This window comes from Fukomys damarensis, unplaced genomic scaffold (genome assembly GCF_012274545.1).
Source record: "Fukomys damarensis isolate Sample0158 unplaced genomic scaffold, DMR_v1.0_HiC HiC_scaffold_23, whole genome shotgun sequence".
Lineage (NCBI taxonomy): Eukaryota > Metazoa > Chordata > Mammalia > Rodentia > Bathyergidae > Fukomys > Fukomys damarensis.
In genome coordinates this window covers 13,232,954-13,256,221 of record NW_022900935.1, presented here as the reverse complement: position 1 = coordinate 13,256,221, position 23,268 = coordinate 13,232,954, and the positions used below count along the sequence as shown (strand labels likewise).

At 50.5% G+C, this 23,268-nt stretch overlaps 2 protein-coding genes across 2 annotated transcripts in view; both read left to right on the top strand.

The window, feature by feature from the left end:
- Positions 1-10,347: 10,347 nt before the first annotated feature.
- Positions 10,348-23,268, top strand: part of Gja4 (gap junction protein alpha 4) — a 19,302-nt gene continuing 6,381 nt past the window's right edge. The window contains exons 1-2 of the mRNA XM_010645221.3: positions 10,348-10,352; positions 12,196-12,197. The gene's annotated coding sequence lies outside the window, so the exon portion shown is untranslated. The remainder of the gene's footprint in view (positions 10,353-12,195; positions 12,198-23,268) is intronic.
- On the top strand, positions 10,669-14,422 carry Gjb3 (gap junction protein beta 3). Its single transcript, XM_010645220.3, has 2 exons — positions 10,669-10,743; positions 12,935-14,422. The coding sequence occupies exon 2, from the start codon at positions 12,969-12,971 to the stop codon at positions 13,764-13,766; it is 798 nt and encodes a 265-aa protein (XP_010643522.1). The 5' UTR covers positions 10,669-10,743; positions 12,935-12,968; the 3' UTR covers positions 13,767-14,422.

The window sequence follows — 23,268 nt, the reverse complement described above, 5'->3', positions numbered from 1 at the left end:
TTCTAAAAAAAAAAAAAAAAAAAAAGTTACTTTAAAAACAATAAAGGAAGCAGCCGGGTGTAGTGGTGCACACTTGTAATCCGAGCACTTGGGAGGCTGAGACAGGAGGATCACTCTGAATTCAAGACCAGCCTGGGCTACATAGTAAGTTCTAGGTCAGTCTCAACTACATAGTGAGAAGCTGTCTCAAAAAAAAAAATAAATAAATAAAAATAAAAAAATAAAGGAAGTGTAGAAATAAGAAATACATATCTGCTGGATGATTTTTTAAAATTTATGTATCTAATATTATACAGCCAGGTTTTTGTGGCAAAGAGCAAAATTTCCAGCTTCTTATACAGATTCAAAAAGCATTATGTCACAAATAGCTTGGGCAGAAATAAAGTTTGTATGTTTTATAAATGTTGACAATAACAAAGCTCAAAGCCTAGATATTAAAGAAAAAATGTAGAAAGTTCAAATAAAATGGCTTCATAAAATATAAGGGCAGAAACAACAACACTTCTCACTATATCATTTCATACAATTCATGCATTTTCTTAATGGAGGGCTAGGGATATAGCTCAGTAGTAGAGCACTTGCCTAGCATGCACAAGGCCTTTGTTCAATCTCCAGAACCTCAAAAAACAAAACAAAATAGAGCCAGGGATTTAGTTCAGTGGTTCTGCCACCTGCCTCGCAAGCACAAGGACCTGAGTTCGATCCCCAGTACCAAAAAAAAACAAAGTGCAGCAAACTAAATTAATAAAGTACATTCTTATTCCAACCAAACTAGAAGTTTATGTGTTCAAGTAAACATCAAACTGCTCCTAGGGTCTCCTTGTGGGGAGTAAGGAGGGCTGGTGCCTATTTAGAGACCTATGTTGGCCTCAGTGGTAGGGAAAGACTTGAGCCTGGACTAGATACTGTACAAGATTGCAGGACATGAGAAAAGGCCCAACCTAAGAAGGCTGTAAAGGCCAAACAGAATGCAGCCAAGGGTAGGTAAATAAAGAGATGCCCTCAAAGCCAAGGGAATGATGTTGATAATAGATGTCATCCTAGCCAAAGTCACAGAGGAAGACATGTCACGGAAGCCCTGAGAAGAATCTTCCTAGAAGGAAAAAGTCATCATCAAAACCAAACACTGCCATGGGTCAAATCAACTAAGGACTGAGAGAGCTTAGCAGCTTCACAGCAAGGTGGTCATGGTGTCTTCTGCAGAGATGGAGGCAGAAACCAGGTCCTCGTTAAGCAATAGGAGAGAGAAACAAGTGGAGATAGCTAGGGGACTGTGGCTGCCAGGAGAACAGGAAAGGAAAGAGTGTTCAACGCAAAAGAGTGCAGAGTCCAGAGAAGTTTCGTTAAGAGGAAGATTTGAGAATGTTTAAATAACAATGGGATGAATCCAGAAGAGGAAAGTCAGGGTCCCAAGGGGAGCCCAGTGAAGGGTCAAACTTAGACCAGGGAATACAGATGGCTTCTGTGACCAGTGTAAGGAAAACACAATGAGGCAAATGCAGCACGACCCCACTCTCTGACCACAGCTTCTGCCCCAACCTCCTCCCTAGGTCCTCTCTCAACATCTGTTCAGGACCTCATAGGCACCTCCAGACCTCCTCCTGGTCCACCAGCTCTGTCTCTGTTCCCTTTTCTGTGTCCACCTTCAACCTGAGCTCCACAGCGTCTCCAGCTTCACTCTCATCTCGCGTGAGCGCTGCCAACGGATGTCTGCCCTCCCTCCTGGGCTGCGGGCTTTCAGAGGGCAAAGGCAGTACCTGGCCCATACCAGGCATGCGGTCAAAGGGTAATAAACACTTGCTCAGATACTGACAAGAACAAATCGCCATTGTCCTTGCGTCCCTCGTGCTTGGCAGGACTCCTGCTCCATCAATCTTACCGGGCATTTCCATCTCTACACCCTGTTCTGCTCTGCTACAGCAATCCACACAACCAGAGCGAGCCCAAGCTGGGCACTCAGTGCTGCCTCACAAATCCTGCCACAGTCTCTTGGCTGTTGTCCATGGTGAGAGCCTTCCCATTTCTCCTCGAATTTTCTAGCCCACTGCATCTTAGTGACATCCTATTTCTCAAAGGGAGCATAAGCTTTCCAAGAAGGATGATCTCTCGACTGCCACCTAATCTGCAGATCACCCTTACCTTCCTCCCTCCTTTCCTGCCCGTGCCTGTGAATCCTCTAATTCCCCTACCTATGCTGAGGACCCCCTTTCTCCGCTCACTCCCTGCTTGTTCTTGAATCTTCAACCTCTACCTCTCTCCTAGTTCTCTGAGCATTTAAGCATGCTCAGATTTTCCCATCAAAACACAAAAGCCAAACTTTCTTTGACCCCATGTCCTCTGTAGCCACCTCTTTATCGCTCTCCTGGCTTTCTCAACCCTTTCTCCTTCCTCCTCCCCACTCCATCATCGCCCACCAACTATGATCCAGCTAGGATCCGTCACTCAAACTGCCTTGCTTGGGCCAACTTCACCTACGTACGATGCCTTTATCAATGAACCTAATGGATGCTCTCCAGGCCTTGTCTTGTGTGACAGGGCACGTGAGGACACATGGCCTTCCTTCTCAAAGCTCTTCCCCACACCAGTGGACCCTTCCTTTGTTCTGTGCACCCAGAACTTCTCCTCTCCCTTTAAAGTGGGGGTCTAAAGGTGACCGCTAGCCATGTGTCCTGGCCCCTTGTCCTCAGGGTAGATGTGTGCTCCAGGTGAGGCCAGATCTCTGTTGCTTCTTTCAATTGGGAAGCATGGAGTGGCAAAAAATGGGATGGTGTGAGCTCAGGACTGCTAGTTACCTTGTGTGAAAGCCTTGTGCGAAAGCCTTATGCAACCCCATCAGTACCAGGAGAGAAGGGAGCCAACAGTCAGAGAAAAGCAGAGCAGGTAAGCCAGGGAGAGGACCTAAACACATTCCAGATCCAGCTCCAATACCATCAGGAATTCCAGATACCCCTGCCCTTCCTGTGTTTGTTTGTTTGCAGTTCTGGAGATCAAATCCAGGGCACTCTACGACTAAGCTATATCCCCAGCCCTTTTTGTTTTTATTTTAAGTCAAGATCTCACCAATTTTCCCAGGCTGATCTCAAACTGTCAATCCTTCTGCCCCGGCTCCTAGGTCCTGTGTTTTTATAAGCCAATAAATCCCCCTTTATGCCCAGAGTAATTCAAGTTGTATTTCTGTCATCTGCAATTAAGTCTTAACTAATGCATCCAAGCTTTGGGGACACCATTATTCCGGTTTTTCTCTAGCCGCTCCCTCTCAGTCTCCATCAGCCCACTCGTGACCTGGGAAGGTCTGGAACCTATCCCAGGTCATCTGTTCTCTGCAATCTCCATGCCCTCCCTGGCAGCCACAGCCCTCAGCAATGGGTTTGACTTTCATCAAGAGACACTGTTGAGGGCCGGGGATTTAGCTCAGCGGTTCAGTGGCCTGCCTTGCAAGCACAAGGACCCGAGTTTGATTCCCAGTACCAAAAAAAAGAAGAAGTGGGAGCAGAGAGAGAGAAGGGAGAGAGCAGAGAGAGAGAGAGGAGGAAGAGAGAGCAGAGAGAACAGAGAGAGAGAAGGAAGAAGAGAACAAAGAAAGGAAGGTCCTTTTATTGGTTTTGAGCTGGGTTGTTGCTTATTTACGAGGAGTGGGCTACTTTTAACCTGTCACAGGCCAGGTTGCCTTTTATGGGTTCAGTCCTGCAGACACAGGTTTAACTTTGCTGGACCGCTGTGGCCTTGGGGGGAGGGAAACCAAAGATAAGGGCATGAGGTCATTTTAGGAGCCAAGAAGCACCAGGAAAATGCAGCCTGTGATGGCAGTGTCAGGTCCCTAACAATTAACTATATTCATAATGGTGTGCAACCATCACCACTATTTAATTCTAGAACATTTCATCACCACCAACAAAATCTCTGCACTCATTAGGCCCTAACTCCCACTCACTCTTAAAGCCAGCCCTCTAACCTGGTTCCTGTGTCTATGAGTTTGACTATTCTTGATATTTCATGTAAGTGGAATATTTGTCCTTTGGTATGTGGTCCATTTCACTCAGTGTAATATTTCAAGATTCATCTATATTCCAGCAGCATCCCAGCTCCATTCCTTTCCGTGTTTGAGTAGAATGCCATGGTATGTTTCTACCACATTTTGTTTATTTGTTATCCGTTGATGGGCATTGGGGGTGTCTCCACCTCCTGGCTGTTATGAACATTAGCACACTTGAGTTCCCTGTTCAGTGCTTTTGGTCTATACCTAGGAATGGACTTGCTGGGTCATAGGGTAAGTCTGCATTTAACTCTTTGAGGAACCAAAACTGTTTTCCACAGAGACCGGAGCATTTTACATTCAGCCCAGCAATGCAGGAGGGTTCCGATCCTTCTTCCCTTTCCTGAGCACAGCCTCCACACTCGGAGCTGCCCTTGGATGTCCCCACATGTGTCCCACAGCACACGTGGCACAGACCCAGCCACCATAGTGCTCTGGATGCAGAGGACAACAGGGCTGTGTGAAAACAGCCCATCCAGTGCCACACAAACCACCGAGGCTCGAGGATGGGCTGAGTGTTGGGGCTGGGGTGAATCTATCTGTTGCATGCTTGTATCGTAATAAAAAAGTATCTTCCCAAAGCCATGTCAGAAGGTCCCAAAGGCCTAGTCAAAGTGGCCGTTCCAGAGTATCATTTATAAACACAGATGTCATTCAGCAAACTCCAGGCACAATGGCCCCCTTGTTTTCTTCTGCCTCTCCCAGTGTTTCTGGGGCTTCCCAACTTAGCCATGACAAGCTAACTAGTCTGCTAAGTCAGGACTTGCTCCACTTTGTAGGTGCAAAGAATTCAGGAAACGCATTCCTGCAGTCCTTTTTCCTTTGAGCTAAGCTCTCTGATGTCCTGTGCCCATCACCTCCTCAGCCCAAGATCAAGACTCCAGACGCTCCAGGTAGGAGGCTAGTTTCAGAGCACACTGCACACACCTCACCCTGGGCTGGCTTCCCCAACAAACCCAATGGCCCACACCCTCAAAGCTCAAAATATAGCCCAAGAAAAGAGCTTCCCCCAACCCAGAAGAGCAGAGGCCACTGAGAACAGCCCACTTGACCCTTGAAGAGTTTCCATCCAGTGGAGGAAAGGAAGGAAAAGAAATGAGGCTCAGTCAAAAAGAGGCTTCTTCCCGGGTCCAGGGATTTAGCTCAGTGATGCCGCTGCCTGCCTTGCAAGTGCAAGGTACTGAGTTCGATCCCAGGTACCAAAAAAAAAAAAAGACTTCTCAAAAGAGGGCAGGTGGTCAGGTAGCAGCTTCAAGAAGGTAGGGGATGGTGGGATTCTGAGCTAGAAGGGCATTGATTAATAAGAAACATAATTTTAAAGAGGAAGGCCAGTAAGACTGGGCAGGACCTGGCATGCACACAGGACAGTGAGAAACCAATGAGCCAGGCAGCCAATGAACTAAGAGAGGTGCAACTGGGGCCTCAGTGTTCAGATGAGGCCTGGATGAGACCAGATCATCCGGTCTTATAGGCCATCCTGATGCCTTTGGCTGTCAAGGGGGAAGCCAGCAGAGTATTTCAAACAAAAAGGAGCATGGTCTTTCTGGAGACTGTCAGCAATACATAAACAGGGTGAAGACTAAAGAGAGGAGGTGAGTACTAAGGTTACTGCAGGAAAAGCTATTATTCATCCAGGAAAGAAACAACTCTACCAGGACAAAATTACTAGAGTCAATGAAAAGTGGTCAGATACCGAAAACATTTAGAAAATAGCACCAAAATAAGTCTGCCATTGAGTATGGGGTATGAGAATAGAGAGTCAACAGAAATGCTAAGATTTGGGGCCTGAACACGTAGGTGAGTTAAAAATCCCATTTACTGGAAGAAAGAAGAAAACGTCGCAGAGAAATAAAAGGAGCATATTGTCAGATAAACAAATTTCAAGTAAATAACAAAATTTTTCAGTACAAATGAGTCCCACGAACTAGCTAAAATCCGCATTTAACTGGGTGGCCTGATGTTTTTGGCCTGATTTTTGTTTTGATTTTGCTTTGCTTCTAAGTATGACTACCTTGATAAGTAAAGAGCTTACTTTGGGACAGGATAACTTTAGGACTCCTACTAAGCCTCCTTGGGGAAAGGTTGATTAACATGTAGATACATACACATGAAGTTCAGAGAAACAGTCTGGGCGGGGGACAAGTACTTAGTAAGTGTCAATCTCACCCCGCCATCTCAAACTCTCACAGGAGACCGAGGACAGAGATGAGAGAGACAAGGGCTGAGCCTAGACCTGGTACCCCAAAATTTAGAAGTCAGGGAGATCTGGAGGACCCAGCAAAGGAGACTGAGGAAGTCTAGAAAGGAAGAAGAAAAGTCAGGGGATGTGATGTTCTAGAAACCAAATGAGCCAAGTGTTTCAAGGAAAAAGAGATCAGTTTCATCCAATGCTGCTGAGACTTAAGAGAAAGGTGAGGATTGAAACTTGACCATGGGTTTTAACCCTGGGGGCCTTCAGAAGAGAAATTTTGGTGTAATGTGAGCAGTAAATGCCTGACTAGAATAATTTCAAGAGAGTACTGAAAAATGGATATATGAATCACAGCAACTCTTTTGAGGAATTTTTCTATAAAAGGATGAAAAGAAAATGCCGGAAGGAAAAACAGGGTCAAGGTTGGTGGGCAGTCTTTTTGTTTTTGTTTTTTAGATGGAGAGATACCAGCAGCTGGGTGTGATGGTGTCCCACCTATAATCCCAGCACCCTGAGGCTGAGGCAGGAGGACTGCAAATTCAAACCCAGCCTGAGCAATTTCGAGATTTAGAGAGACTTTGTCTCAAAATAAATAAATAAAAAAGGATTGTGGATGTAGCTCAGCGCAAAGGTCCTCGGTTCCATTACCAGCACTAGGAAGAAAAAAAAAAAAGATGGGACTGGGAATCTGCTGCCTGCCTCGCAAGTGCAAGGTCCCAAGTTTATCCCCGGTACCAAAAAAAAGATGGAAAACTAGCAGCATGCTTATCATAATAGGGGAAGACTCAGGAAAGATGAAAGGCTAATTAATGATAAGGGATGGGGGTGGAGGAAACGTGGTGGATGGGGAGGGTGGAGGCACTGGTATCCTGGATAAACCCAGGTCTTGGGAGGGGACTTCCCTCCAGCCCCACAGCCTCAGGCGTGTTTGTCAGGGCTAGGAATCCCCCTCCTCCTGCAAGACCTCCCGCTTGGTGGCTTCTGCCTGGATAAGGGTCTTCAGGCCCTTGCAGACACACAAACACAAGAGCTACGCCAACCCAAGAGGGGAGGCCAGGCCCGGCCCGGCCCAGCCCAGCCCAGCCCAGCCCGGGAAGGCCCAACTGGAGGGTTGCACAGAGATCAAGACAGAGGAGGTGGTCCAGGAACAAGACCAGCTCAGGCCTGAACAAAAGGGCCACAATGGCTTTGGGCCTGCCACCCCCAGATGGCAGGTGTAGGGCCTGAGGGTAATGGAGATGGCAGAGGAAACTGCCAAGCCTTGGTGCAGCACAGCCTTGCCCCGGGCAGGGGGATGGCCTAGATGACCTCCCACACAGACTCCACTCTTGGAGCAGAAGTGTTGGGCGGGGCAGCACGGTCCCTAGAGCCCCTGTCAGAATGGAGAACTCTTCCAGTTCACCCCCCAGAGAGCCATGGCCAGTTGCTGAGGGGTACAGCATCTTGCCTGATGCCAGGAAGAAGGGGCAGCCTCTGGTAGGATCAGAAAGACAGGGCCCGTGATAAAATTACCTGGTCACTACCGCAGAGTGACTGCCCATGCGGTCACCACCACACACATGGCCACACATGCCACCCATAACCTCCAAACCACACCAACACCCCCCACAATCATGCAAGTTCACAACCACACATACCACACCTGTACATGCTACATGCTACCACTGAAACACAGCTGCCCAGCCTCCATGTGCACACACACACACACACACACACACACACACACTGTTCCCACACAGTCCTACGCGCGCCCAGCATCTATTTTACAGTTAGTAACTGAGTGTCAGCTACACCTCTGGCCTGGACAATGCAGCATGAAGAAGTGGAGCCCTGAACAAAAGGGAACCTGCCGATGAAGGGTCAGCACAGCACCATCCCAGCAGAGGGACAAGAAAGCAACAATGAATGGGAGAGTCCTGATCAAAGGCCTAGATGCAGGGTAGGAAGTGAGGCAGGACTGTGGCACTGCTGCCTTGCATGCCAAGCTCAGGAGGGTGGGTACTTGTCTAATGGTAATGACAAGTCACTGTGAGACTTTAATAAGGGAGTGCCGTGATCCTGTTTATATCATTAAAATACTACTTTAACTAGAAGGAACCAAGAGAGTAATTTTTATTTCAATTCTCAGAGAAGTAAAGGCATTTCTAATTATGACCAAACCCAGAGGCCATCAAAAATAAGATTAATACATTTAATTACCAAAAAAGCTTTTAATTCTGCATGGCAAGAACTCCATATACAAAGTCAAAATACAAGTGTCAAGCAGGATAGGAGCTCTATTTGTATCACAGAGGGCTTGTTTCCTTAATATGTAAAGAGCTCCTAAGAAATCAATAATGAAAAGACACACATCTAATAAAAAAATTAGCAGAGGAAATTTCACAGAAAAACAAGTAAAAGTGGCTCTTAAATATATCAACAGATGCTCAACCTCACTCACAATGAGAGAAATAAAAGTATAACAAGGTGCCCCTGGCAAAGATCATAAAATCTGATAACACTCCAGTGCCAATGATAGGAACACTCATATCACATGATAGTACAAAGTGATACATTCATGGAGATAATTTGGCAATATCTATCAAATTTTTAATTCAGCATCTAACTATCACCCCAAAGTTCCATTCTAGAAACATACAGACTCAAGTTTAAAATGGGTTAAATAATACTTGTCAAACTATATTCATTTCAATGCCAAGTATCACTTGGGAAGTTGAAGCAGGAAGATCATCTCAAAATAAAATAAAAAGGGCTGGGTCTATATCTCACTGCTCTCTGACTATGACCTAAAAAAGGAAGAGTGAGAGCCAGAAGCCTAGAAGCAGCTTTAATTTTCATCAAATGGGACTGATTAAATACATTATAATATCACATTAAGAAAGAGATTTATCTTAAATAAGAAAAGCCAAGTGCACAATAGTAAATGTGGCATACTTCCCTAAGTTAAACAAAAGTGGTCTCTATAGCTGAGTCTACACCTATGATTAAGGTAGGAAAAACAAAACCGATAGGACTGGTGGCCGGGTGGCAGTCATAGAACCCCGGTAGGATGTTCAAGATTGGCCCTGGCACTGTGGGAACATCAGGGGTTGCATGGGAGTTAAAAGTCCAGGCCTGTTCATGGGCTCACCTGAGAGGAAGGACTGGGTCCTAGGATCCTGAGAAGAAAAGCAGGGGGCTATCAAGAAAGTACTTGAAAGGGAAGGAGTAGCCAGCTGTGGCAGGTGCTCCCAAAGGTCAAGATGGGACTGAAAGATTTAGGGGTTTCAGTTTTTTATGGACATGGTAGGGAGGAAAATCAATGTTCTAATGGGTTGAAGAGGGATTAGTTTGGTGTTTGGTTGGGGAGGGGGTTAAGACAGTCTCACTAGGTAGCCCTGGCTGGCCTCAAATTTATGGCGATCCCCCTACCTCAGCCTCCCAAGTGCTGGGATCACAGGCCTACAGTTTTCTCATTTCTGAGGGCAGGAAGGATTATACCTGCTTCCTTTGGTTGCTATAAGGATGAAAAAGCTGGGCCCAATGACGCCTTCCAACTAACAATTCGCTGTGATAATCCTCTGCAAAATGAGTCATAGGAGTCACCATCTCCCGAACTTCGGGGGACATTTAAAACCGGTGCTGTTACAGGCACAAACTGGTACAATCCCTGGCAAATGTGGTGCACAGTCACCACGGTGCTGGCGATGGAAGTCATCACCACCCAGACAGGGAGGACTCGGGTCGGCTTGTGACTAAGACTCAGGGATTCCCAGGGAGGCCAGAAGCCATGACATTTCTCAGGGAAGATTCCTAGTCGTGGCACACTGCTAAATAAGACAAAACGTCCTTGTTCCCAGAGCCCAGTCCAGGTCCACCCCGAACAAAGGCGCTCCTGCCCCTTGCAAGGGTTTTTACGGCAAAGCACAGCGCCCCGTTCGCACCCCACACCGTCCCGCAGGCTCCGTCCCTTGCAGCACCAGCAGGCTCTGCTCCCTTATCCTGCCCTCAGCTCTGGGTGCCGGTCCAGGCACAGGTCGGCTGCGTCCGTTCCACTGTGAGCAGAGTCTGCCCCGACCCCGGCTCCCCGGAGCGTCCCCACGCCGCCGGGTCAAGGCCCTGCACCAGGCGGGGATCAGGGCAGGCAGGGTGCGGACCCAGTATCCGAGGTAACTGACGTGGGCGAGTCCTGATTGCGGGCCGTCCCTAGGCCACGGCATTAAACAGTTTGCAAAGCGCCTCCCGCCTGTAATTTCATCGGAGACTTTGGCACAACCTTGCCCATGGCCGCCGCTGCTCCCATTCCACGCCAGAGCAAACCGAGGCTGGGACGCGCCAGGATCCCTTCGGCAGCCCGCCCCGGAGCCACGTGGCGGCGTCTGGATTAGAACTCCGACCCGCCTAGACCCAGGCTCCTCCCTCCTCCCCTTTTCGTCTCCCCTCCGCCTCGCTCAGCGCCTGACCAGGGTGCAGAGCTGGGCTCGGGTCTTCCTCGCCTCTGCTGCGAGCCTGGGGTCCTTGGGTTGCCGCGCCGCAGAGGGTAAGTGCGCGGGAGGGGCGACCCACTGCGGTGCAGCCGGGTTGGGGAGCGGAGGGACGCCCCCAACCCCCGGACCCACCTCTCCCTGCTCGGGCCTGGAGTCTGGAATTCCAGCTGCTGGGAGGTTCCGGGACCTCCACTTGCTCCCGCGTGGCCTCCGACGGAGGGAACCAGGGCGGGGTGCAGTCTGTCTTTGGGGGTACTGTGGAGGTGAGGAGCAGACGCCCGGCGGGGTCAGGTAGGTCTAGCGGCTGGTGGAAAACGGTTGTGCTGGGAGCTGGCTTTGGGGGGCAGCAGGGGGGTCGGAACCGGCTCCACCAGTCCGCAGACCGGCTGTGGGAAGACATTCTTGCCCTGTGAGTCTCTTCCCTGGGGTGTGTCGGAGGCGGTGGACTGGAAGGGGAAGAGTGGGAGCTCAGGGGGTGGCTGCACCCCTCCGAGCACCACAAGGTATTCGAGGAAGCAGCTGTACGCCCTCTCCCCCAGGGCCTGCAGGCGGGGCTCCTCCTCCCAAGGGAGGCCTGGAACCTTCTCAGGTGTGTGGCAGATAGGGGAGAGAAGTCTTAGGATTCTTACACCAGCGGGAGAGCAGGAATGCTTCTGTCTTAGAGATAAGGCCACAGGGTCAGCCACAGCAGCCTCTGCCGGCCACCTAGAAGTACTAAAGCTGAGATCTGCAGCCAGGTGTGACTTGATGTCCAGTGGAACTCCACAGCCCTCCCCAGAGGCCAGGACTTGGAGGGAGAAGACTGGGACCAGAGGAAGGTCTCCAGGGTGGAGCCCTTCCCAGCTGCACAGTCCTGTCCCGGACTCTGATTCTGATTCCCAGAGGACAGGCACCAGGAGGGCTGAGACGTTGAGAAGGCATTGCACACACTCTCCCTCCCGGGCCATCCTGCCCTCTCGGCCCCTCTGACAATTCAGCATCCCCCATACCACTCGGCTTTTACCGAGTACCTACTATGCGCCGATAAGTAGGAAGCAGTGAGCAAAGGGGAGCGAGCTTCGGCAGGAAGAGCATCCCAGCAGGAGCAAAGCCCCAAGCCCTCCAGTGTGACCGGAGCAGAAAGAAGCAAAGTGACTTGGAGAGGCGAGGAAAAGGCTATGGCATCAGGTTCGAGTCTAAGCAGTGTCCTAGAGAGTCCTAAGCGAGGGAGTGGCACAGTCGTGGTTGAGAGGTGGGAGTCACAGTGGCTGGGGCCAAAGGGGAGCCCCAAGGTATCACCGATGCCTGGAGGTGCAAGCCCACAGTCTTCACTGGAGAGGTATGTGCCCTCACGGTCCTGCCAGCCAGCACACCCATGTGAGGTGCATCAGCACACCCGCCCATCCACACCCTCTGAGTCACTCCGGGGCTACAGCATACATGATTCGAGGGCCTGGCCAAAACACATCTCACCACAAAGTCCCAGCGACCAGCGTGGTCAGACGCTAGATCTGGTGTCCTCGCAGCGGTGAGGCCACAACCCTCTGTGCCCCCCCAATCAGCCTCCCATCTTCACCACCTGCTGGCTGAGAGACCTTCACAGGCCATTCCTCTCTCCCAGCCTCAGTTTCCCTTCTGTAGAATGGATTCACTGGATGCTGTTGCATCCACAAGGGAGCAGTTTCGAGAAGCTGGTCCTGCGCAGGTGTCCAGCAGAGGAGGGGAGGGGCCTTGGTGGGCAGCGTGGGCCTGGCATGGCAGCCTGGCCTTGAACCTAACTGTCCCCTCAAGTCAGTGACTTGATCTCCCCGACTTCGCAGTGATGAGTAGCTGACACTTACTGAGCACTCACTATGTACTGTGGACTTTTTACGTCATTTGATTTTCAGCTTCATCTGTAATGGGGAACAGAGTGGTCTCCACTTCCTGGGGTCATTATAATAGATTAAATGAGAGGTCCTGCACAAACAGGGTCAGCTTTGCTTATGGCTCATGCTCAGTAAATGGCCCTCATTACCAGGAGCACATGTCCCCTTCCTCCCACCTCCCAGCATATTAGCGCTGTAACTTTGGGTAGGTTGCATGTTCTCCCTGTGCCTCAGTTTCCTATCTGCAGCTTGGAAAGAACAATAGTTTCGATTTCATAGGGTCCTTACGGTGATTGAGCGGGTCTATCCATGTCAAGGACAGCAGCTGGCACACGCTCTGTGTTCCAGGAATGTCACCCATTCACTCATGGAATGGTTTTCTGTCTTGCTCCCTCAGGTAGGCACGGTTCCCAGTGCCCTCGCCAGGCACCATGGACTGGAAGACATTCCAGGCCCTCCTGAGTGGGGTGAACAAGTACTCCACAGCATTTGGGCGCATCTGGCTGTCCGTGGTGTTTGTCTTCCGGGTGCTGGTGTACGTGGTGGCCGCAGAGCGCGTGTGGGGTGACGAGCAGAAGGACTTCGACTGCAACACCAGGCAGCCCGGGTGCACCAATGTCTGCTACGACCACTTCTTCCCCATCTCTAACATCCGCCTCTGGGCCCTGCAGCTCATCTTCGTCACGTGCCCCTCGCTCCTGGTTATTCTGCACGTGGCCTACCGCGAGGAGCGGGAGCGGAAACACCGCCAGAAGTATGGGGAACAGTGCACCAAGCTGTACAGCAACACAGGCAAGAAGCACGGCGGCCTGTGGTGGACCTACCTGCTCAGCCTCGTCTTCAAGCTCATCATCGAACTGCTGTTCCTCTACGTGCTGCACACGCTCTGGCACGGTTTTGGCATGCCACGCCTGGTGCAGTGTGCCAGCGTGGCGCCCTGCCCCAACACTGTGGACTGCTACATCGCACGGCCCACTGAAAAGAAGGTCTTCACCTACTTCATGGTGGGCGCCTCAGCAGTCTGCATCGTGCTCACCATCTGCGAGATCTGCTACCTCATCTCCCACAGGATCATGCAAGGCCTGGGCAAAGACAAGCTTTCAAGGGGCAACGGCGCCTCCTCCTCCACCTGCCGCTGCCACCACAAGCTGGTGGAAGCTGCAGAACCGGGTCCCAACCTAAGCGATGCCAAGGTGCAGGCTTCAGCCCCCAAGCTGACCCCCATCTGACCACAGGCTGGGGAGCGGGGCCGAGAGGAGTTGCAGGGTAGAGGGCTCCTGGGGTGCTGGGCGCCTTCACTTGGAATTCACTAAGCTATCCAGTTTCATTTGTGCAGACATCTTCAGATGCCAAGTTCTGTGCTCCCTACCTGAGTAGAGGTAACACCAAAGTCCTGGGAGGCAGACATTTGAACAAGTAAAGTCACTATACATGTGAGGGTTTGCTTGGCTGTTTCTAGGGGGCTTCTCCCTAACTGCAGGGGGTGATCTGTCCAGCTCGCCTGAGGAAACAGGGCTTGAGAGATAAGAAGTGCTCAGGGGCAGAGATAGCAGCAGGCAGGGGCCTGGGGCCGGGAGAGACAGACATGCTTGCTCGCTCTGGGCTAGAAGCACTGGACCAAAGAGAACGTGCATTCCCTGGGAAAAGCTGCTCAGAGTCCCCAAGTGGGAAGAAAGGTCTCCTCCAGCTCCGGGGAATCTGCCTCAGAGTGAGCGTGGATAGAGGCAGTGCGGGGACCCAAGCCTGCTCAGACACCCAGGGATCCTCTGGATCACAGCTTCCTTCAGTGGCAGCTCCCCTCCCCGAGACTCTCCCCCCAGCTCAGGCAGTGACGCTTCAGTCTTCCCTCCCAACTACCTGCATGCAGCCTGGTGCTCTCCTGTTGCAAAAATTTGGGTGGATGTGTCCATTGAAGAACCCAAGGCAGTTTCCTTGAAATCAATAAAGCTGTGTTTTATACAGGGCAGGCTCTGTGTTCTGTTCTACACTTCCACCCACAGCTCCCTCAGGGCAAGGAAAGCAGCCCCGGAAGGGGAGGACCCCTGGGTGGGGCTGAAGCTTGGGTGCAGACTGTGACAGGCTAGGGCTAGGGCTGCTGGCCAGAGAATCTGCCCATACACGTGATGGGCTTCCAGTTATGGCCACAAGAGGGCGCTGCGCCCCTCTAAAACAACCTCTAGCGTTTGAAATTGGACTCTGCCCAGAGTACACGATCACTGCCATTCCCATTACAGACTATATTCCTTCTTCCTTTGTCACCCAATCACTGCTATCACAGACCCGCCCTCTGTGCACACAATCCCGACTGTTCATACTCTCACTCTTTACACTCAACAGTTCACGCAGCCTGCTTTGACGAGCGTGTGCCGTCTCAGCCTCAGCCAGCGGCTACTTCTGCTCATTTCATCTTCGAGCATTTTCCCCTCCCCAGAGCCTTGGGAGAGAGGTGGGACTGAGCCCAGGGTGTGCAGAGTCTGAGGAAGACAGAAACACAAACTCCTCTCTTGCACTAACTAGCCCAGCCCCTCTCCCAAGACGGTCAAGACCTGAAATTCTGGGGACACCAACGTCTCAGACAAGAGTGAGGAGCCAAAGGAGATGGAGGCTAGATGGGCCTGGAGGATGTTTAGTGGCCATCATAGACCTGGCCAGGCGCCAGAAAGCCAGGAGCCAATAAGCCGAAGGTCAGGGCTCTGTAAACAGCACAGGGCACTGTGTAGACAGGTTGCGCCTCACCTTCGCTCTCACCTGTGGCCTTTCGGCGGAGGACGCCAAGGAAGGTAAAGGGCCCCGGGCAGGGCTGACACAGTCCCCCGTGCTCGCCCCCCAAGTCGGAATCAGCGCTTGACCTCCCCAGAAGCATAGCTCCTGCACACTACACCTTGAACGAGTTTTCGGGCCCTCAGTCACGTCATCTGTACATTAGGAACCATATCAGGCAGGGTCCCAGCAGAAAAGAGTGACTTCAAAGAACATTTCCTAGAGAAACTGATTTCAAAGGTGTGGGTTTGACCGAGGAAACCCACAAGGGGGACTGCTTAGTGCCAGGGTAACTGGTGGATGAAGCGATGGTTGACTTGGAACACCCAGCTGAACTGAATCAGCATGGTCTGGGCGTGGAAAACCCACCTGAAGATTATTGTCGGTAGCATAAAAAGAGGGGGGGTGGGGGGATCATAGGCTGTTGATTTTCTAGAAGCTTGATGCGGCTGGTTTTCCTGATGCAAACTTGGCTGTTCCTGTTGAAGGAGGAGCTCAGGTCCTTGCTGTTGCTACGAATGGCTGCTGTTCTTTTCAGGGGAGCTCTGATCTTGTAGTAACCATAAGCAGCCCTACCTGGCTTCAGTGTAGATCTCTCAGCCTGGTAGCACAAATCCTTCAACCCACTGGTATAGACTTTCTAGCTTCCACCACCAGCCTTCGGACCTTCCCAGTGAAGACCCTCGATACGGACAAGCATCAAATATTGCCATGGGCTCTAGGCCACTGGCTGGATTTGTAGAGGACATTGCCTTGGACTCTAAGCCCTTAGGTGGACTTGTGCAGGACACTGCTGTGGGATCCAGGCCCTTGGCCCTTGGTGTGCGGTTAGATCTCTTGCACTCCTCTGTATTTGACTTTTTGGGTGACTATTATAAAATAATCCTATAAATTATGTGTCCTGTATTAAATCTGTTCGCTTGCCAACCCTGACTATAGCAGTAATGATGGGTGGGAGCTATAGGATGGGATGCATGCCCCCAAAGCAACAAAATATACCCACCGCTGCACTTTTGCCTCTCCTGCTTGTCTGTAAGTAGCACCTACAGACCTAACAGAGCCAGAGGTCAGAGGGCAAGGAAGCCTGATGGAGGTCAGCGTCGCAGGGCACCATGCAGGGTGGAACAGGGTGGAGAATAATTCTGAGGGGCAGAGGAATTATAATCAGCAAAGCACTTAGGACAGTTTGTACTCATAGGGCTGTTGTAGAGATCACAGGCGACGTTGGTAAAACAGTGGCACTGTGCCAGTGTATCCAATAAACACCAGCTCTGCGTGTGCTTAGAAAAGTCTCTACTGATGCTCTGGCTGCATCATAGATCAGCCTGGATTGGGCTGGATGGTTACAAAGGTCTTAGGGAAGAGGCATGGCCACTCACTTGCAGCTGTGTGTTCCAGTATTTCCTGGGTGGCTCCAGCTGCCTGTAAAGTGACCTAGCTGTCAGAGCAACCAGAAAACATCCTCAGCTACACCAGCAGGGACTGAAGGCTCAGCACGGACTGAGCTTCCAGTCCTGGCCACACTCCTCAGGATGCAAGCCAAGGCCATGGAGGGAGGGGTATTCCAGCCCAAGGCATCCTGCTTTTGGCCTAAGAACTGATCTGAGTAATGCAGCTCCCTGATCTCATACAGCATGAGTTTGGCTACTGTATACTAAGTTCCCAGCAGGTATCGCTGTCACCACAGGATGGCCCTCACATTCCCTGGGCCTTCTTGTGCCTCTGACTTCTTGTTCCCTACTGCATCAGGAGCTACCGTAAGCCTCCTTCAATCTTCACACAACAGACAGAGAGATCTTGTAGCCTTCAAGTCCACATCTCCTGCACATCATCAGAGCTGCCCTGAGGCTCCAGGTAAATGCTATCATTTTGTCTTCATTCTCCCCGGACCAAATCTCCGCATGGACTGAGCTGGTATCCCCTAAAAATCCATCTGTTGAAATGAACCCCCACCATGTGATGGTATTAGGTGGGGGGCTTCAGGAGATGATCAGGTCATAAAGGTATTGGGGGTCACGACTGCAGATGGGGCAGGACTGAGCAACAAGATGAGCTACAGGTAGCACTGAAGCAAAGACTGGCCACGAGGGGAGTTCTGCAGGACTCTCGTCCACCCCTTGGCTCTATCATCGCCCAGCATCATCCCAGAAAGAGCTTGGCCACCTGGGACACCAGAAGCAGACACGAAAGTGCGGACAAGAGGACAGTGCTGTGGCGCAGACTGCACAGCTGGGGGCAGGCCCTGCATTTGCCAACCACCTCATAACCTATTCCCAGCACAGCGTCCCGGGGGATCCTGCCAAAAATCTAAATTAGTCCATTTCACTTCCTGCCCAAAACCCCAAAGGCATCTTATGCTGGCCTCCATGACCTACAAGATCTGTCTGTCACTCTTCTGAGCTCCCTCCTCCTTGGCCCTGGCCAAGATGCCTCCCTACCCAGGCCTTGCTGACTCTCCGTGTTCCTCAAGCAGGAAACCCCAGGAACATTCCTGCCTCAGGGGCTCTGGAGACCAGTCTCCTCCTGCCTGGATGCGCTGGCCCCCAGACAGCTATAGGGCTGCCTCCCTTCCCTCAGGCTCACCTCAAACTTCAGCTGCTGAGTGAGAATTTCTCTTCTCCTCTACCTAAAATTGAAACTGGCCACCACTGTACTTTTTTTTTCCTCATTTGAGTTTATTGGTACATTTTAGGTATACAGTACAGTTACATCCATCATTGGGATCTTGTACCTTTACATGACAGGTCTTAGTTCTCATTTTTCTACCACTGTACTATTAAAGTGTACAGTCATCCATCATTGGGATCTTGTACCTTTACATGACAGGTCTTAGTTCTCATTTTTCTACCACTGTACTATTAATTCTCCCTACTTTGTCTCAAGCACATATCTCTGATATGCTCTGTATTTTACTTTTAGTCTTTTTTTGTTTAGTTGGTTATTTTGTTTTGTTTGTTTGTTTGTTTTTTTGAGGCAGGGTCTCCCTGTGTAGTTGAGACTGACCTGGAACTCACTATGTAGCCCCGGCTGGTCTCGAACTCACAGCGATCCTCCTACCTCAGCCTCCTGAGTGCTGGGATTACAGGCGTGTGCCACCACACCCAGCTTTACTTTCAGTCTTTTTCTTTTTTGACAGTACTAAGGAATTGAACCCAAGGATTCTCTACCACTACCACTATACCACATCCCCCACTCTTTTTTTTTTTTTTCCACTTTGAGACAGGATCTTGCTAAATTGAGCTTGAACTTGAAATCTTCCTGCCTCAGTCACCTGAGTAAGTGGAATAGCAGGCATGTACCACTGCAGCCAATATTTTTTTTTTAAACCAGAGTTTAAAAATGTAAAATAGTCAACCGAAACAACAGAGCGCCACAAGGCAGTAGCTGAGCCCTACGGAGCACAGAGCTGCAGTGACTAGTGAGGCCAACAGGGGAATCCTGGAAGAAGAGAAAATGACATCTGTGAAAATACCTGAAAGGTTCTCAGGAGCCCACATGTGAGCGTCCTTCAGGCAGAGGAAGCAGTTGGGACAACGGCAGGGGCACACAGAAACCCAGGAATAGTTAGATAAAGCTGGTGACAGAGCAGGAGGGGAATGAGGCCAGAAGTGGCCAAGGCCTGCAGGCTGGAAAGCCTAGGCCTTATCCTGATGGCAATGAGGAACCACAGAAGGGTCAGACAGGACAACGTTATATGCAGATCTCTAGGAAAGTGCGGAGGCTACTGAGGTGGTTGTAGTCTGAACGCGACAAAGGGGAAGAGCGAAGTGTGGGGTTCCAGGGACAGTGCCCCACAGAATGGCCAAGCTGCAGGGATTAATATCTTGGCTGATGCCAGCTCCTTTCACCTCCAGGGAAGGGACTAGATTAGTTAAAAACAGGCCTCCAGAGTCCCTGAGGAAGGGGTCAGAGCAGGGCGAAGGCAGCCTTGACGTCATCCCTCACCCTCCACTAGGAGATTGGACGGGAAAGGCTCTGGGGAGCAGAGGCTGCAGTGGAGGCATGGGGAGAGCCAGTCTCCAGGGGCCTCGGTTCCCATGCCCTTCAGGGTCAGAAATAAGTGGGCGCAGTTGTCTACTCTGAAATCCCAGAAGGGCCAGCTCGGCCCAGTCCTGAGAGAAAGGCAAGCCAGCTCAGCCTGACTCCGCTATGGACAATATCCTGAAGTTCCGAGCCCACATGTCCCAATAGACAGAACCTGCAGGGGCTGAGCTCAGCCCAAGCACTGAGTTGTGTTATGGAAAAACAGTCAATTGCCTCAGGTCTCGGATTCCACCTGCTCCCTTTTCTTTCCTCCGCCTCCCCAGCCTCAAACCAGCCTTGATCCCTGAGCCGCCTTGCTTTTCCTGTCCAATCCACCGACCCTTTCTGGTACAAACATTTTGTTGGTACCTTTAGCCACGCACCTTTCTATACTGACATCACTCCGTGTTTGATTGGCTCTCTTATTGATCCTACAATGCAGCGACTATTGTCCTCATCCTGTAGAGGAAGAGTGGAGGCACCTGGGTTTGAGAAACCTGCCAAAGGCCAGAGGTATCAGCAGCATCTTGAGCTTCTAGGCTCAGCTACCACTCAAGCCTCAGCACGCTTCGGCAGTGTCATGATCTCAAGACCCGCAGGGGCCTTAGCTCGTGCTGCCCCTGCCAGGGGGCTCGAGTTAGCCCTTCCTTGTCTGACTAACAGTTTCCTCTAGGAAAAGTTCCTAACCAAGCCCCATGGCTCACCTTGTGCTCCTAGGGAAAACTGAATCGAGTGTTTTACCATTACCCAAGAGCCAGTCTGCTTGAGCGAGAGCTGGAGCCAGGACTGAGGCTGGCTGGTGTATGGTGGTATCCCCAGCTGCTGGCTCAATCCCCATCAATCTTGTGAATGACCATCTATATTACAAGTCCCAAATGAATGCCTAGCCTCTGCCTGTTCTGATTTCCTTCTGTGTCTTAGTTATTTTTCTCTCCCTGCTGAGACAAAATACCCAACACCTAAAGTTAAAGGAGGAAAGCTCTATTTAGCTCACAGTTTGTAGAGGTTTCAGTCCATGGTTGGCTGGCTCCAAGGTAGAGGGACATCACAGAGGAGAAACAGTTCAATGCACACAGAAGACAGCAAATGCAACAAGGGCTTTAACAGCGTCTTTCTGCCCCTTTTATCTTCTCCAAACAATTTAGGATAGGCAGCACTCACAGCCTTAATCCTAGTGCCCTGGAGCCTAGCACTGTACCAATGAATTAATTCCAGTGTCACACACTCTAGATTCAGCCACCTCTGAAAAAGCCCCACCTATGACCTCATGAGGCTTTGAGGGGAAAAGAAAACACAAGCCATAACACTCTGTCCCTGCCCCATTGAAGACTCAGGCATATTCCTTCATGCAAAAAAAACATTTAGTGGATCTCCAAGAGTTGCCAAAGTCCTAACAGTTTCAGCATTGCTGAAAAGTCCAAGTCCAAAGCTCCTCTAACATTTAAGGCAAATTCTTAGCTGCAAGCCCCTGTACAAATGAAAATAAAGTTAAACACTTCCAACATTCAAGGGCACAAGACATTTGCATTCCAAAAGTTACAAGCAGGGGATACAAAAAAATGGGACAAAAGCAAGACCAAAATCTAGCAGAGCAAATATTAAATCCCACAGTTTCACTTCCAGCATCCCAGGAAATGTGTGACCAACTGTCAGCTCCGAAGGGCTTGGGTAGCTCCACCTCTAGGTCACTGCCGATGATTATAGCTCCCATGGCATCTCTGTGACAGGCTCTTCTTCCTCCTTGCAGTTTTCCTCATAGGATCCATGCTCCTGGCTTCTCCAAACCTCTGGAGTTTCCACTGCACCTTCGGCTTCACTGCTCTCTCAGGGTCACCCTGCCTGGCCTCCCAGGCCTTCTTCTGAAATCTGGGTGGAAGCCCTGCTGACCCCACAACTCTTGCATTCTGCATGCACCTGAAACCAGTACCACATGGATGATGCCAAGGTCTGGGGCCAGCTGGAGCAGTAGCCAGGCTTCCTTCTCTCTTGGCTTTAGAAGTCCAGTGCCTATGAACCAAATGCGGAGGAACACATTCTCTAGGCCACTGACATTTTGGAACATAGCGCTCTAGGGCTTTCTTCTCAAAGCAATGTCTTTCACTTTTGCGATTTTGAGGTTGCAAAGGGTGGAGTCCTGCTGCTTCTTGTGATGCCCTCAGGTCTTCTTTTCTATTCTCCTGTTCCTTCTCAGCAATCAAGATCTCTTCTGCTCTCCTTCATATTTCACAGCTTTACTAGAGCTTGCATTCTGGCCAAAATCAAAACATTTTAAATCATTCTGGTGGGTCTCTGCTCCTGATTTTCAACATAGATCTGGCTAAAAGCCGCCAACAGCAGCCGTGCCATGGCCTCAACATTAGGCTGCCCTGAAATTTCTTCTGCCAGATTAGTTAGTCCACTCCTTTTAATCTTGGTCTCAGGAAAAGTCTGGACACAAGCAAAATGCAGACAAACTTTCTGCCAAGGGATAACACACACTATCTGGAGTCCAATAGCCAATGCAGTCCTTCTTCCCAGCAGAAACTTCCGGAGCCCAGTCTTTACCAGCATTTTTTTTTTCTCATTGAGTTTATTGGTACTTTTCAGCATACAGTACAGTTACATTTATCATTGAAATCTTGTACCTTTACATGAACGATCTTGCTTCTTTTTTTCCCCATACTTTACCAGCAATTTTAAAAATCAGCATGCTGGTCTTCTGAGCCCTGACCAGAATTTCCCATCAAGTACAGCCTAAGGCATTCCAACTCTACTTTTTCAGCAGTCATCTCCAAACCTTTTCTAACTCTTTCTCTTCCACAAGCCAGTTCCAAAGGCTCTTGAGCCACATGGGTAGGTAATGTCACAGCAACCCCACTCTCAGTACTAATTCTTAGTTACTTTTCTCTCCTCTCTGAGAAAAAATACCTGACATCCAGAGTTAAAAGTGGAAAGGTTTATTTAGCTCACAGTTTGTAGAGGTTTCAGTCCATAGCTGGCTGGCTCCAAGGCAGAGAGGCACATGGCAGAGGGGCATCACGGAGGAGAAACAGTTCATTGCACACAGAAGATAGAAAAGGCAACAAGAGAACTTAACAACTCCTTTCTGCCCCTTTTACCCTCTCCAGACTACTTATGGCAAGTAGCACTCACACCCTTAATCCTAGTGCTCTTGAGCCCAGCACTGCACCATGAATCCAGTGTCACACACTCTAGATTCAGCCACCTCTGAAAAAGCGCCACCTATGACCCAGTGAGGCTTTGGGGCGACATCCAGACACAAGCCATAATAATGGCCCCTCACACTTAGAGACAGGAGGATGACAGCCAAGCCAAAGGTCCAGAGTCCCCCCTCGTGGTGTCCTGTTCCCCACCCCACCCTGCACCCCAGGCTTAAGAAGTCCCACAGAATCGTTTGTCAACCTCTGACGGCATAGCCTGTCTAGGCACCGAGTTGGTTGAGAATTCTGGAAGATCACTGGCCAGGTGGAGACCCCAGATCCACCATGCACGCTAGAAATGTGGAGTATAATCCTCTTTCCCACTGCAGGTCCCAGGGGCCTCGGTTTCCGTGCCCTTCGTGGTCAGAACTAAGTGGGTGCAGTTGTCTACTCTGGAATTCCAGGAGACCCAGCTCAGCGCGGCCCTGGGGGAAAAGAAAGCCAGCTTTGCCTGACTGCCTGTCCTGGGGCACCACCAACATCTTGTCCTATCCACCCACCCCCCACAGCCCCTCAGGTCAGTAGCTGATACCCGCAGGCTTTACTATAATCCTTTCTTTTCCAGCCACCCTGAAAGATCCTGGCCTTAAAGAGAACTCCCTTTCCGCTGCCAAGAAGCTGAGGCAGGAGTTTCCCATCTGGAATGAGGATGGAGAGAGCAGAGGCGAGGGACGCCTCAGCCGGGTGCGGGGGGGGGGCCGCTACCTCACAGCCCCAACTCCGGGAGTGGTCTCGGGGAATCTGTCCC